General features: G+C 42.3%; 1 protein-coding gene across 1 annotated transcript; it reads right to left on the bottom strand.

Annotated features, from left to right (window-relative positions):
* Positions 1-72: 72 nt before the first annotated feature.
* LOC104420998 (potassium transporter 2) lies at positions 73-4519 on the bottom strand. Its single transcript, XM_010032802.3, has 9 exons — positions 4481-4519; positions 4092-4326; positions 3762-4007; positions 3605-3658; positions 2607-2867; positions 2306-2358; positions 2077-2194; positions 1712-1966; positions 73-1569 (listed from the first exon to the last, which is right to left on the bottom strand). The coding sequence occupies exons 1-9, from the start codon at positions 4517-4519 to the stop codon at positions 425-427; spliced, it is 2406 nt and encodes an 801-aa protein (XP_010031104.2). The 3' UTR covers positions 73-424.
* Between the last annotated feature and the right edge of the window lie 12504 nt (positions 4520-17023).

Below are 17023 nucleotides of genomic sequence, written 5' to 3'. Positions count from 1 at the left end.
GATCAGTCACGTTTTCAGGGATTTTTATTTAAATTTATTTAAATTTTGGTAACCTTGGATGACCAGATTATGGAATTCAATGTCATGCACTAATGTCAAATAGATAACGCCATGAAGCGCATGCCAAGAGCAGGTCATGTCCAAATTGTTCTGACCCTAAAAACCATATGAAATATGTCATGCGATTCTCCAAACGTTCCAACCTAATCAAATCTATAAGATCCTACATCAGAGAGGGAGAGAGAGGCTTCCCAATTCCTACTTACAATTACTGCACAAATTTTTCTCTCTGAACATTCCATCTGAACCTTCTGTCAATGGAAGTGACAACAGTTTTGCAGAGATGATCCATACGCTCGTCCCGTCTTCCTCTGTATTAGAATAAAGAGACTAAAAACTACACCATACCAGCTTGGAGTGGTTTTTACACTACATAAACCATGCCAACCTCCAGAAGGGACGCCGGAGGCACTTTTAGCACCACGTCCGTTCCTCTACAGTTGCTCCTGAGGAAGTTGTACCCGATGTTGATGGCCAGCCTCTTCAGGATCGACGATCCTGGCTTCGCCCGGACGTGGGAGTGCCCGAGTATGAATGCCGTCCCGGCCTCTTGAGCCTCTGCCAAGTCCCGTAGCTCTCCCTGCATGGGTGAATCGTGTTCCATCTCTGGTCGGGCAATGTTTTCCGACGCGTTGTCATTGTCGACTGCAAACCTCACTCTTCTTTGCCTGACATTGATGGGCTCCATTTGGACTTCATCAGCTACTCCACCGCTCCCTGTGCTCGGAAACCCAACAGACACGCTTGCTGGTTCCAGGGTCCCATCAAACTCATAATTTGGCGCGCTGGAGAGAGCTGCTGCCATTCCGATCACTGTCAATCTGCACTCGCTCGACGAAGCATTTGAGTGAAGCCCGTCATCCTCACCCCACGAGTTAGTACGCTCGCCGGCGTGATTCCAATCATAGCAGATGAATTCCGTCAGCCGGTCAACGAGCTCGGACTCAAAGGAATCCACGTCCTGGTGGACATCGCGATATCCATACCGAACGATGCACCTGTAAGACCCATGAGCTACAGGGCCCACACGGCCAACTAGATAGCGTTCGGCTGGGGGCACATGCGGGACAGGGACTGATTTTATGCAGACAAATACAAGGATGCGGTGGAATGCAGGGAGATTGGTGACAAATCGGGAGAAGTTAGCTGGGATTCCAGAAGTGAGATCAGTGAAGACAACTCCGATGCCCGGGACTCGAGCAATTCCCAAACTCGGACCCAACGCTAAGAGCCATTCCAAAGAGACTTTGTTGTGGACGTCATATTCATACTTCTTGACAGTGGCATAATGCCAGACTAACATGATGGTCATCAGGAAAAGGGCTAGAAGAATGGGAAGCCAAGCACCTTCGGTGAATTTGGTGAGTGATGCTGAGAAGTAGAGTAATTCGATTGAGCCGAAAAACAGTAAGAAGGACAGAGCAACGATTGGAGGTTTGTGCCAGCAAAGGATGATGACCAAAGAAGTGAGGCATGTGGTCACTAACATCACCGCCATAACTGCCAGGCCTGCAAAAGGTTGAAACAAGTTTGATATTACAAACTCAATCAACAGATAAGCATCAATTCAGACAGTGAGACAACTGGAAGTAAAAGATGAGTTGTACTATATGGATCTTAGTCTTACAAACATATTGAAGGCATAGTTTACCTGAGGCATTTCCCATGTGTTTTATGTCTCTAAAGCCGATGGTCACAGCGATGCAGAGAATCATGAGAATCCAATTGATCTCTGGAATGTAGATCTGCCCATGAATCTTAGCTGATGTATGAACCACCTTAACTCTTGGGAAGCAACTGAGTGATTGACTCTGGTTTATGATGGAGAATGTTCCACTGATGATGGCTTGGCTTCCAACAACAGAAGCAAGAATAGCAACTATAAGTACTGGCCATCTGACACTTCCTGCACTCAAATATTTCAGTCAGCTATAGCTATTGCAAATAGACATTCATCGGTCCCACATGGGGACCGAATTGCCGATCTAGATTTGTCCAGGATCAAGGAAACTTTACCAGGAACTGCAATATAGAAGCTAATTTGGTTGCTGTTATGGTGATGCTTCGACAGGAAAGCAGCTTGGCCCATATAGGCCAATATGAGAGCTGGATAAACTAGAAATGTGAAAGCAATCTGCAAATGACATACAAAATGCTACCATTAACCAAAAGTTGGTGCTTTTCAATGAAAAGGTTAATAACTCTAGCACCCTAGTTCACCAAAAAATCTAAGGCAATGTAAGACCTGAATTGCTGTGTAGGAGAAGTGTCCAAGATCAGCGAACATTGCCTCTGAACCTGCAGAAAGGATAAATGACTAATTAGAATCTGTTTCTACTAAACCTATGGAATTTCCCTAAACACTCACTAGACGACCGAGTCTTTGACAATGATGGATCTTTGTCTTTGTTCATGACTGGTAATAAGAAATAATCAGAAAAATAAGGACTAACAGAAACAGACTGCATCTTGATTGAAAACCCCTGCCACACAACTACTACTGAAAAACTTGAGAAGGATCTTTGCAACAAGCCTCTAGATCTTACCTGTTATGCACAGTAAGATGCCTCCCAAAGACATCCATCCACCCATTCTCGTCTTCCTCAAGAAACTGAACATGTAATAAGGTGAAAGTGCCTTGTAGACTTCTGGGTTCCACTTGAAAATGTTATACAAGCCGAGGGCACTGATGCAAAGTAGCCAAATCAAAACAATTGGCGCAAAGAAGAATCCAATTCGATGCGTCCCATAATGTTGCAGCGCAAATAGGCACAGAAGTATGACGCAAGTGATTGGGATCACTGCATCTGCAAAAAGGAGAATTTCATTATAGGCGATGTGAGTAAAATTGTAATTTTTTCTTTATGGTTACTTCAAAGTAGCCATATGAGAATGCCAAATTCCCACTCCTTCCACATTGTAGCCGTTCAAAATGAGGCAGTGGGCATTTCACCCACCCTCTCTCACCCCAAGCGCGGGGGGCTACTATACCACCCTACCCGGCGGTAGCCAGAGCAAGTTCCGACGTGGAGGCTACCTTCCCCACCGAGAGGCCACCTAATCCCCTGTCTATCTTTGTCTTCCCGATAGAGAGGGAATACGGAGGACAGTATAGGGACTCCCACCCCAGGGCGGTTATCCCGCCTGTTTCCTCCATAAGCCTTTTAAGGACTTGCCCAGGTCCAAAGCCTTTCACCCATTTGGTTACCTCATATATTTTTCTTGGGTGGGTAACACCCCAATACCTCCCTTAGTTTAAGGTCGCGGAGGCCCGGCATAGGCACCGCGACCCTGCCCGGATCAGCTGCAAGCCCTCCCTTAGGGCTTGCCCGTCATTTCCGAGGGAGCAGTTTAACGAGCTGCTCAGCTCGTCTCCTTCCACATTGTAGCCGTTCAAAATGAGGCAGAACAAAATAAAGCTCGAAATATTTTGGTCTGCATATATTACGCCAGAAATTCCTGTTAAATCGAAATGGTGGATCGAAGAAGCACAGGTTGAGATACACAATCATACTACTGTTTAAGACTTTGGGCGAAAACTTACATTCGTGATGTGCCTTAGACATGGAAAACTCAAGGCCAGAAACAGCGGAGAAAACTACATTAAGCCACAATAAAGCAATTAGTCAGAGACCAGAGAGATTGAAGCTGCCATCTTCCATATATTCAACAATTTTCAACTGGGGAATGAAAAAACATACCAGAAATTGCAGGAGTGAGCACTCCATCTCCAATTACCATGCAAGTTCCCAAAAGGACCAGTATCAACAAAGCAGTGTGTAAGGCCTTGTGCTTCTCAAGCAACGATTTCATCTTCAAGCTGTTTCTGGTCTCGGGATGGTGCTCCAATTTATAGGTAGAGACCGCTTCATCGGCAGCCTGCCGGTTCGGCAGAAGGCTCACTCTCACATGCCGGCATATCAATGAATAGAGGGCAAATGTTCCACCTTCAACGTCATGAGCCAAAAGTTTATAATTTAGCGAGAAAAAGGTGAATATGAACAAGCATCACTTAGCTGTTTTGCACTTACCTTCCCCATTATCGTCTGCCCGAAGAACAATAAAGACATACTTGAAAAGGGGAAGCAAAGTGAGGGTCCAGAAAACAAAAGAGAGAACGCCGTATATCTCTTCATTGGTATCTGAATGTTGAATATCTTCAGCAAATGCGCTTTTATAGACATAGAGAGGAGATATGCTCAAGTCTCCGTACACCACACCGAGGCTTTGATAAGCTAGAATCCAAATTGTCTTCCAAGACTCTTTCTGAAAAGCCAATAGCAGGCAACCCGAAAACAAATCAGCATCTCTCTAGAAGAATAGTCATCTGTATAACTCCACAAGCTGAAACAAGCTTGAAATCGCACGAGAATTTGAAGCAAATATTAATGTAAATTGGAGATGAGAGAAATGCACCAACCTTTGAAGAGCCCCAGCACTTGCCACAATCAAGATCCATCACTCTCAGATGTCCCCACCTTCCTTATGAGTTTCTGCTGGTGAAGAAACGAAGCTGTCAAATCCGCATTAAAAAAGCAGAATTTCTCAGCAAGCAAGATTGGAACTTTGCAACTCAAGAGATAACTGAAGCATCAGACGAAAAGTCGTGAGGACATTTTGGGCTCACGTTCACCACAGAAGAAAGAAAGAAACGGATGAAGGCAAAGTAAAAGCAGGGCACATTCACTCTCTCAAGCGTCACATCCCCATAAATCATTTCAGAAAGCAGGCCATGGTTTTATCTTCAGAACCCAGAAGCAGAGCAACCCCACGATTTTGGCTGGAGCACTTGAGAAACCGCGATATAAAATCATTCGACTGAAGTCTCCATAGATGTAAGAGGGCCCTCCTTTAACTACTGCGAAGGACTTCATAATGACAAATTTTCGGTACATGGCTTTTCATTTTCTGTTTTCTTTTCTTCCCGTTACCCTTTTCTTCTTGCATAAGAGCAGAACCTGTTCCTTCACCGTTCGGCTGCCGTCTCACCGGGCAAGAATTCCAACACGAAATGACCCAGCCATCAAGAAAATAGCCCGAAGGCGTCACTACCGTACAAAAGATTCGATTTTGTCAGTGTCTTATTACAGTTCTCTTCGCTTCTTCAATATTCAAGAATGTTTCAAGTGATGGGGAGGAAATCGAAACGGCACAAACATGTGTCCAACGATCGGTTACATTAGAATGAAGAAAATAACTGCCCAACTAGTGCAGCGCCCACGAAAATCAAGCTGGTTTTGAGGGACATCCCACCCACTTCTTTCCTTCTCTCACTCCATAAAAATGATAGCGATGGTTACGCTTACGTTTTCTCTGACATGTTCAAAATCAAATGTCCAGTCTTCTCATGCAAAGAAAGCCACCGTCACCTAAAATCCCACCAACCCCTCCCTGGAATCCTTCTTTTGTTTGCCCGACCTCGAGCTTTAACTAATTCGAGGGAGAGAAAGAAGAAAAGAGAAAAAAATCTAACCCAACCGTCGTGGTATCTTTGACACTCATCACCTACTCAGCATTATTCATGTAGGTTATTCATGTTGGTTGCAAGACGCCAAAGAGACATAAACTTTCTTACCAAGAATGACAAAAGGAAAGAAAACAATATATATGTTCATCGGTTCAAGGTAATGCCATATCAAAACTATTAAGAACAGTTTAATATACCAACTGGTCTATCTAGACAGGTATCACGTGTTCATTAAAAGCTAATTTTGAAGCCAGTATCCGATCTTCCAAATTGGAAAGTACACTAGAGAAAAGTGGACTCCCAAAATTATATTTTGCCAAGAAGTGTGCACTACCTTAAAGCAAAGAAGGATAGGATGAATGACACAGCGGATATACACGCAAAAAAAAAGAAAAAAAAGAAGAAGACGACTGTTGAATCTTGTGGGCAGAAACATGTGAACCTCACACGGCAGTTTCATATGGGAACGAGGCCTGAACATGCTGGTTTCTTTTAACATTATATTCCCCTTTCCAAAAGGCACTCAGGCACACCAGCCTTTTTCTCCAGCCACTATTGCTTTTATCTTCCTTTTTTGCCTATTTTTCTAAAACCGTAGTGCCTGACGAACAACCCTCGTGGCCCACTTCTGTCCTTTTTTTCCGAGATTGAGCCAAACACCCTTTTTCCCGCTGCATCATGGTCCATCATATTGACTTGAGCTTAAGGCTAAGAGGGGATATCTTCAATGCGGGTAAAGCAATGGTCCCTTCCCATCCAAACTTTTCCAGAAATCATTTCTGTAGTGATGGGCATTTCATTGAGATATCAACATAGAGGGGCACAATGTCGTCGATGGTGGTTGTTTATCGGTACGGGTCAGATGTTCTTAAATACCAAACCACGAGTTTAAACTGCAATAGCGGGTGTATCTCGCCCGGGTGAGTGTGTTTACTGGGGTGAACCCCTCGGGATAATGCTTAGAGAAGCATCCAAGATCGAGTACCGACGTGAAGACACATGTTTCTTGGGTTGCTAATCTGGTTCATCGAAGGTGGGGGAAACGAATGAAAAGTAAAGCATGAAAAGACAAAAAGGAGACAAGGGACTGTATAGAGTAGGACTGTAGTAATTTTGGAGAGTGGTACGTGGGTGCTCGAGACAATGGGGTGGCGGTGATCTCGGCCCGACACTTTCGAGGTTAAATTAATCGACCCCGTACACTGTTAGAAAGCGATAGCAACCACCGACAATGGCGGATGTCCGTCCCTGAGATAAGAGAGACTAAAATATCTTGAGAAAGGAGGTTGGGGAAGCTCGAGATGGCGATTCCTTTGAGGAGGGTTTTCAAAGAGAACTTTTCTTTTGCGTATTATATAGAAACCTAGTACTAGAGAATCTGGAGAGAATGAAACATGCATAAAGAGAAATGGGTAGATAGATAGAAGAGATCTTGACAAATTTGAGGCATTTTGTTTAGTTTTCCGATTAGGACGGCAGCAGCACTTGAGCAGCGAAAGTGAGAGCGCGATCTTGCCCCCGAAATCGACCACTCAGATCAACTCGATCATAAGTACGAAAGATTTCATGTGATGTGCATATACTTATTAAGGGTATTACCATATCATGTCGGTTTTATATGACTTCGTAATGATTCCTTAGGGTTTCGTTCAATATGCTCATATATTCATGTTAATGCCATTTAAAAGAATCGTAAACTTGTAGTCACGATAATGAGGTTGGCTTAGGTCGTATTCTAACAAGAACACTAAATAAAGGAAATGGAATGACTATTTCTCTTGTTTGGCTTGAATGTTGGTTCTTTGAAACGGGATATCTTAGGGCTTGTTTAGTAACCATTTTATTCTTTGAAATAATATTTTGTCAAAAATAATTTATTTTGGTTTTGTTCCCTAAACGGTTTTTTAAGCATTCGAAAATATTTGGTAAGTGTACAATTTTTTTTTTTTGTAACTTTGAATTTCTTTTAATTTTAAAATAATTTTATTACATTTTTCTTTTTCTTTCTTTTTTTCTTCTTCTTTTTCCTCTAGGCGGTCGTCGGCCTCGGGGAGCCTTGCCGTGGCTAGGTGAGGCTTCGGTGAGATCACCAGCTCTTGTCGGCTAGCCGCCATTCATCACCGAGGCCAACGATCGACTAAAGGAAGAAGAAGAAAAGGAAAAGTAAAAAAAATTAATTGATTCTTGAATTGTTCTCGGGAACAAATAAGTAATTTTTTTTTAATTTCTTAATTTTGTTCCAAATCTATTCCGGTGAATAAATTTGTTCCGGAAATAAAATAAAATAAAATTAATTAATGTTACCAAACAGATTTATATTATTTCTTTTTTCAAGGAACAAAAAAATAAAAATAGTCACTATTTGGCCAGTTACCAAACAAAAGCAATTCTTCTAAGTATGACAATTATCTTTGGACCATAATTTAAGTGGTCGAGCTTTGAGATATTAATGTCCTTAAATTTGTAAGTATGTATATGTAACAATCGTGAGTCTCATTTCCTTGTACATTTGCCAAACCGACAATTCAAGCTGATTTCATCTTTTTTCCTTTTTCTTCTAAGTCTTAGGCTAATTTGGTAGTTTGGAGTATTATCCTATTTGGTGTTTGGCAACATCTTCCAACCCGGATAAAATGCCAAATAAAAAATCCAACGTAGAGTGGGATAAACCTGAATTGGATAAAAAAAATTATAAATAAAAGGAAAAATATCACAAAAAACCTCAAACTATTCTCACAATGACACATTTACCTGAAGCTTTTTTTGTGACATAAAAAAAAATCTTAAATTATGTCAACTGTGACAAAAGGTATTGGGTTTTTGTTACGCACTCCCAACAAGTCTAGTATCATAGTCCAAGTTATTTACAAGTTTGGACCTTACAGTCACTCGAAAAGGGGAGATTGATGGGGTTTATCCTACATCGATTGTGAAAGAGGCAGGTGGTCAATTTATAAGTGTGAGGAAAAGCCTCATCCCTTAAACTGATTTTTGGGGTGAGAGAGGTCCAAGACCACTAAACAAATTCTTAAGCTCTTTGCAAATGTCTCTCTACTCTCCAATTGATCCACCGAAAAATCATTCTCAACTCGCTTGTGTTCACATCAAACGATTGCAATTCCAAGTCTTCATGCAATTCGATTCCCCGAAATAGAGAATCAATTGAAACGGACCTTCTCACTGGCCCCTCCTCCTCCACCGGACCCAATTGACTGTATCGTCAACTTCCTTTGCCAATTTGTCTGTCATCTGCTCCTCCGTCATTGCTGTTTTCGCTACCACCAATGACAGCGGCCACCGCGCGACTGTCATTGCCATCGAGACGCTAAGAGACACAATTGGGAGAAGGGAGGGGGAGAGGGAACGGGCCGATAATCGACGCACAACAAAGGGGGCAATTGGTGTCCGGGAGGACGTGGCTAGATTTAAAATCGTCGATGCGGGATGTTGTAGGCGAAAGCTGGTACGGCGGAGTGAGCGGCGGCAGGGAGAAGCCTACACACAAGCCGGTGTTAGCGAAATGGTGAAGCATGGAAGAGTGGAAGAGTGGAGGTACAATGAACGAGAGAAGAGGATATTCGGAGGATTTTCAGAAATTCTCAAAATCATGTTTTAAGTTGCACCAAACATCGTATCTTAATCTAAATCGACGCCTAAATGTTGCTTTAGGGTGTACTAATCGATTAGCCTACTAATTAATTACTAATGAAACTTCTCATTGGCCATCGGCAACGTGAGCTGTAACATCTATAAATAGACTTGCTCTTCATTTCTCCTTAGGTTTGATTATTATGTGGCTTGGCTATGAGACGTCCTTCTCGCTTCAGAAAAGCTTCGACTCAGTTAACGAATTTGGACGCGTTACACGATTCGAGAAGGTGCTCCATTAAGGCCTTATCTAATTAACCCTCTTAAATTTAGAAAGCTTCGTGTAGCTAGTGATCTATGTGAACGCATCATCTTATGGCAAAAGTTGGCCGCCGAACAAGTTTGGCGGGCCATCACATGACAAGTTTACGCAAGAGGGTTATGTGTCCAGCATGCACGCGCCGCCCCTATCAACTGTAATTAGAGGCTTCTTCTAATTTTCACGAAGGGTGACATCGCATGACATATTAGACATAACGAGAAGTAATTTGTCCATCTAATTTGATGATATGTCCCGACTAAGGATGTATTGATCGATCACTAGGGTTTTGACACAACCTCGTAATTATCCCAGCTCATTCCCTTTGACAAATCCTACAACTCGAAAGCCGCCTATCTAGTCCTCATTTAATCCATGTTCGCGATGCATCAACCGGCCGATGCGAACAAACGCAATCAATTTCGATGGCGATGGCAAGTATTGTCTATTCGATATGTTTAGCTAGGTTAGCGATCAAAATCATGAACATACTCGGGGCAGTAGATCTTCATAAAATTGACAATATGAATGTCCTTCAATTTATTTTTGAAAAACGCAAATAAGAGTCCGGTGTTCTGATTGACATTTGATTTAACTAAGTGGTGAATTGATTGATTAAATTGCTTATAAAATTCAAATGGACGGCATTAGGTCCACGGCAGCAATGATATAAAAGGTCAATTTCTCAGCTCGTAAAGCTTTTGCATGAAAGCACTTCCATTCTTATCCAATGAGCTTAACCTAAGACTGGTTATCAGTCATTCATATACAGGACGTGCTCTTTGAATAATGCTGGTGGAAATGCCTTTCTCTCCATCGTCCATTGTGTAACGAAGCCTGCTCCGAATACAAACGCTTTATCAGATCGAATCTGGACTTTTGATCATGGTAATTGTGGTGTGCGATCATGTGCTACTACCCTTATGACTGTATTCATTCACTGTGATTGTGCTTATCATCTTGCTAGAAGTGGAAAGCGGGTCCTAGGTTGTAACCTCATTGATAATCGACCGACTAATTCGGTGCAAGCTTGCACCAATCAACATTGGCCAAAGTAGCTGGAGAAACTGGGGCTTCTGTTATAAGGAAAAGGCAAGAATTGGTTTATGATGTTAACCGATTCCCTCACAAGGAAGTCATCTTCAACTGCTGGCAACAGTGCACTTCTGTATCAATCGATGGATCAGAGACGATTGAACGAGTCAAGGCTGATTCTTTTGTTGAGCTATTTAATACTTAGCGCCTTATCTTTGAGAGAAATGGGCCCGTTTCAGTGTCAACCCAGATTGGGAATGATTCATTAGTTTCTTGCAACGCAATCAGGGAGATGATGGCATCAGTGAACTTGTCTTCCCAGAAACAAAAAAAAAGAAAATAGCACAAAGATTTACTTTACTAATGTATCGCTGAAATATATCATACATGCGACTTTATTCAGTCCTCCTTACAAAAGATTGCTATTCACCATGAGCCAAAAACTCAATAAAAATTATCTGTATATTGTGTACACACTGATGAGAACACATGATAGAAGAGAGGATATCAAAACCATATCTACATGAAGGATATTGGTACATTGTAGATGTATAGATGTATATGGTCTTCCAAAGTTGATGATCAACAGAGAGAAACCACGCCTCCGGCGACGTATAAACACATTCATATACTAAAGGAGTATTGATAAACATCGGCAACAGGAATTCTGATCTGAGCTGATCTTGAACAAATATATATACTCACTCTCTTGAATTATTTCATCAATTGGCTAATGGCCCATCCCGGGGCTTGGGACGTCGCCATGCTTTCTATAGAAATCGTAGTCTGAATATCCACCATCATCATCCTCATGGTCACTTCCCGAATAACCCTCCAGATTCCGGTTTTTGTTGTTCATGGGACTTCTAATTTCTGCCACTTCCTGCACATAGCATGAAGAACGGCAACCTCCATTGCCCAATCTGGTAGCTTCTGATGACCTTTCTTGAGATGTAAACACAACCCAGAAAAGTATCAGCACAAATAATGAGAGACTTGCCTTCTTGTTGTTCTTGATCATCATCGCTAATTTCTTTTTTCGTCTTTTGTAAATGATCTCTCGATCTCCTTTGCTTTCAGGGAGAACAACTTTTGAAAGGAGCAGGGAGCGAGAGAGAGAGAGAGGTGAGTGCATTCAATGAGTAAAACCATTTACTTATATTAGTGGCCGGTGCCATCATATTCATGTAAATAAAGAATAAATATATGTATAACGAATCAATGAAAAAGCTAGAACCGACATGCATTCGATAAAAGCAGGAACGATCAGATGGACCCTGGTTCTTTTTCTTTGGTGGGACCGATGACTTAGTGTGGTGTTTTCAAGGAGAGATCAAATGCATGATTCTCGTTGCCCTGTCGTCTCGATCTTTGACCAATTTGCTTCTGCGCACCCACTGCTTTTTTTAGAGGATGGCCTTCTTGTGCGCCATGTCTCTTTCCCTCTCCCTCTCTCTCTCTCTCTCTCTCTCTCTCTCTCTCTCTCTCATGTCACAATTAGGAGTTCATGGGCTATTTTGAAGTTACTCGATGGAAAATTGCAATGCAGTCCACTGTATTTGTACGTGCTCTATCACGGGGACCTTATAATGTTATTTGGTTAAAGTTTTAAGAAGTGATACATGTTGAGCTATACGGTAAGTGAAATTCAATGAATCATTCGAAGTTAGTACCGGTTTAGAAGAATTTTCCAGCACAAACATAGAGAGAAGCGGAATCTACATGGTGAAAATTAGTTAGAAAATCATCATTTCACGTGCAAGACAATTTGTCAATGTCCCCTTTAAACTTCTTTACATACCATAAAACTCGATACAATTTCAGCATTTAACAAGCTGAACACACACTGGTTTACTTGAACTATGATGGAGGAAAACATGACTATGATATGCTGTCGAACAATGTTGCATTTCATCAAAGTTTAGGTACATTAAATTTATTATCGTATGTATTAATCTTAGGTTGTGCCTTGTGTCTGTGGCATGAAGAGATAAGATCATTGGGAGATAGACATTAGGTTTTTGTTTCAAGGGCCTATCTGGCCTAAAAAAGACACGTAACTATGACGAAATTTCTGGTTATTAAAATATATGATCTTGGTTTTTGATAGAAAGAAAGAGGAGTTTACGTTGTTAGTCAAAGAACTTACCAGAGGAATTTCCAATGTGAAAAGGTAAATGAATTCGTGACTCCGTCGGTGCACTCATTATTACAAGCACTCGATTAGTTGTGGCGTGTGGGGTAGTTACTGCCCGACGTGGGACGCTCCAAAGATGAGGACTGCGTTATGTTATCATTTCGTCACCATTCCCACAAACGAAATATGTTCTTGAATTAGTTTTACATTAACACCGCGTCTTGGTGACCATCGATGCCATCTGTAGTAGGATGAACGAACATAAGTGCTTCTTTAGTTGGTGTAGAATTTCTTCATTGAAATCTCACCAATTACATGCAAACCACTTTGAATCAGGGCTAATTACACAGGTCAAGAATTTAAACGCAATTGGTTCGTAATGATTACAGGATGTTCCATGATTGTCCAAGTAGCTGAGACGCCATGTCGATGTCCTCGGATTATTTAAAATTGCAGGCTAGACATCCAAAATACAGCTGACTTATGATCATTATACACTCGTAAATCTTATGGTTGAAGGCTAAATGGAGGAGCAAATTATGACTGCTTTTGCATCTGCGCAGATTTGGGCGAATGAGCAATCAGTGAGGTTTACAATCTCCAGTAGCTTTTCTATAGCACTTGCCTAGCTTTAAATTATGTTGTTTTCTGTATTGGAAGGGGCAATATAGCAAGTCAGCGAGGTTTAGGGTCCCTGGACCCATTGTTTACAGATGATGCATGAATACTAACATGGGTTGACTAGTAATTCCGATGGGTACCCTGAGATGAGTATATACCATCTATTTAGATGAACTAAGTGCATTTGTGAAGTAGGTATGGAGGGCGAGAATGATTCCGAGATGCGTATGGCTGCCCTGTGTAAGCGCTGCAGTCGGATGGAAAAACCGCTGTTTTCGAAGGAAAAATGGACTGAATGCCATCTTTCTCTGTTTGGTCGCCTCCATACTTAATCCAAGTGTTAATTTCCAAGCCTGTCTAAACACCATACCATGAGGAAGGCATGAGAAGCAGAACATGTTACTTGTACACATCTAGAACCTGGACTGTTCGCATTCACCGTTGCATCAAAAGTGGAGAAAAATAGAATTTTAAATTCGGTTCCTTGGTTGTTTGCTAATCATCTCCTATTGCTCAAATAATGGGAACCAAGCACTTACCCCCACCTCTATATTTCGTTCTCAGTGGATATCTGAAGAAGCTATCAGCAGAATTACTCATAACATTGAAGCAGTTAGAGAGGTGAACAAGGGAGAAGTACACTATAACTGCCTTAACTTGTGTACGGCGCTAACTTTAATACAACAACTTTTGGCTGGCTGACTTAAAAAAAAAAAAAAAAAAGACAATTGCTTAAGTGCCAACTCTGATTTGAGTTGTTGGAAACCTAACGTGGCAATATTTTATTAATTTATCAATCTTATATGGCTTGCCGGCATGCCTAGCTAGCAAATAATCTCTAAACGACATCATGTAATAAGTTAAAAAATGATAACTTCAATGCCAATCATCATAAAAAAAATGATCACTTCAATACTAATCGTTGTTAAAAAGTTATCACTTCGGTGTCAATCTTAATAAAAAAGTTATCACTTCAATGCCAAAAAAACCCTAAATGACGTTGTGTAGTTAGTTAAGAAGTGATCCTTTTGGTGCTAGTCATTATAAAAAAAAATGATCATTTCAGTACCAATTGTTATTAAAAAATGTTCACTTCAATGTCAAAAAATGCCACATCAAATAAAATTTTAATTATAAAAGTCACGTAATTTTTCTATCTAGAATTTTTTGCCAGAGGGACTTAAGTGATCGTTTTTCTCTGATTTTGGCACTTGCGTGAGCCGGTGAAAAGTTATGAACTAAAGTGAGCATCATGCACAAATTAAGGTACTTCTAATATACTTCTCCCAAGTGAACAAATTAAAAGTTTATGAACTATTTATATAATTATCCCATATAAAAAGTAAATGATATACATTTACCAGAGCAAATAAAAGGGAAGGGGATGATTATGTTAAAAAAGACTTGACAGAGCCCTATGCACCATTGAATGGCAAGTCCTTTCCCCTAATGCTAAGGCTTTTGCATTACCAGCCATAGGCTCTAATCATGGAAGAAGTTCATTTGCACTTGAAGCTAAAGTCACTACTCTTTGAGAACCCTAATCCATCTTCGATGGCAATCTAAGGAGTGTCTGGAGTTGGAAGTAAATCACTTAGATATGATAAGGGAGGTGTTGGCACAAATCGGCCAAGATGGGACACAAGTGTGCTTTTCACTGAGGCCTAATCCCGAATAAGGCTTTTTTTTTTATCTTTTTGGATCTCAGTCTAGTGCAACCGTGAAGCGAATCAAGTAGCGAATTGGATCACCAAAGCCCATAAAATAAATGTCCTTCCTTCTAATGGCCCACTCGCCCCCCTCAAACCCTTTGAGCTCTTATTATTTTTCACAAGCTCAAATGATGTAGGTTTAAAATTAAGGTTTATGAATGAAAATCACCTTTATGATCCAAAAAAAAAAAAAAAGCAATATATGTGTGCCAAGCGTGAGGCACAAAATTGGAAGCATATGTATGCCCCCACTTCTCATTGCTGCAGTAAACAGAGGCATTGAAACATGAATAGCGTGAGCAACAAAGGAATGTTAGAATTGCTATGTAGGTCTGAACGGTCTAGACAAGACTTAAGCAAATTTAAGTAGATTAATTAGGCCAAAGAAGAGAATAGCCTTTGTAAGGTGATCTCAAATTCGGTAGCCACGCGATCACACAACGGGGTCACTTGAGGGTTAAAGACCACAATGCGGTGGTCGCTAGCAAAACAATGGCCAGCAACAGAACTGCTCTTGCCGTCGACCATGGCACATGGAAGCTTAAAAAAAATTATGGCAAAGGAAAGAGCAAATTCTTTTGGGTCAATAGATATATCACCAAGAAAAATGCAAAAAAAAAAAAAAAAAAATCCTCTTACCCATGCTTCCATGCCAACATCTTTTCTAACACAAAAGTTCACATTAGCAATTTTTAGGGAGAATTACCTAAAAAGTCATAAACCTATTGTAATTGTGCCAATTCAGTCATAAACTTTTTTGTTTGGCCAATTTAGTCCTAAACCTTTTACTTTTGTTCCAGTTCAATCCATCCGGCCAAAATTAGCCGGCCGGCGCTCACGTGGCAGCTGGCCGGTGCCACGAGTTTTTTTAATAATATTTATTATTTTTAATAATTTTTATTAGTTTTTTTTCTTTTTCTTTTTTTCCCCTCCTCCCTCCTCCTTCCTTGGCTCCGGCGACCGACCAACCCGGCCGGTCGCCGGACTAAGGCGATCCAAATGGGGGGCAAGGAGGCCTCGCCCGCGCGACGGCGAGCCCCCCTCGCCGTCGTGTCTGGCGAGGGCTCGCCTCGCCCGGCGACCGCGAGGCAAGCTCGCGCCCGGGCACGGCGAGGCCCCCTAGCCGGATCGGCGAGGGCTCGACTCGCGGTCGGCGGGCGAGGCGAGCCCTCGTCGATCCGGCGAGGGGGCTCGCCGTCGCGTCGGCGAGGGCTCGCCTCGCCCGGCGACCGCGAGGCGAGCTCGCTTCCAGCGATGGCGAAGCCCCCTCACCGAATCTGGCGAGGGCTCGACTCGCGGTCGCTCGGCGAGGCGAGCCCTCGCCAGATTCGGCGAGGGAGGCTCGCCCTCACGTCTGGCGAGGCCTCCTCGCCAGATCCGGCGGGGGCTCGTTGTCACGCCCGAACCCCGAGACACGTGAACAACCCGCCATGGTCATGCAAATGCGACATTCCCAGGTAGTGTCGCCGACCCCAATTTTTACTTTTTAATGCGCAAGCGGAACGTACTAAGAAACCCCTTACAAAAGCATACGGGATAGGACAGCAGGAACATCAACTCAAAATCAAACAACATACTTTCATATATCATCAACAATCCAGGGCTTACATACATCAATCGGATCCAGGGCCTATACACCAAAAATGGGTCAGAGTCTATGCACATCAAAAGAGGATTAGCCTACACAACAAGGATCAGCCCACCAAAAAGAAGAACGGTCCTGTAACTACTAATTGGACTCGTTCGACGATCCCCCATCCTCCACGTCTGACGGTGCAGGGTCCGGAGATCATGGGTTGTCCACCCTACCATCGGGAAGGTCAGCCACACCCTCTCCTAGAAGAGCATCCATCACAACCAAGGGAATGTCAAAACTGTCAAGCAGACCAATCCTAAAACCATTGGCCCCAAAACGGAACCAAGCCCTATACCTATGGGGCACCCTAACATCTTCAGTCTCCTAGATCCACACGGTAGCCCTGATCAGCTCATAGACCCAATGGCTCCCAGGATCAGGGGCGCTGCGCACATGCTCGATGATCTGCACTGGGAGGCCATTCTTCTCTGGGGGTCCCGCCATCTAC

Source organism: Eucalyptus grandis, chromosome 10, assembly GCF_016545825.1.
Source record: "Eucalyptus grandis isolate ANBG69807.140 chromosome 10, ASM1654582v1, whole genome shotgun sequence".
NCBI classification, from domain to species: domain Eukaryota; kingdom Viridiplantae; phylum Streptophyta; class Magnoliopsida; order Myrtales; family Myrtaceae; genus Eucalyptus; species Eucalyptus grandis.
The sequence above is the reverse complement of the archived record's forward strand: the minus strand, read 5'-3'. Positions and strand labels throughout refer to the sequence as shown.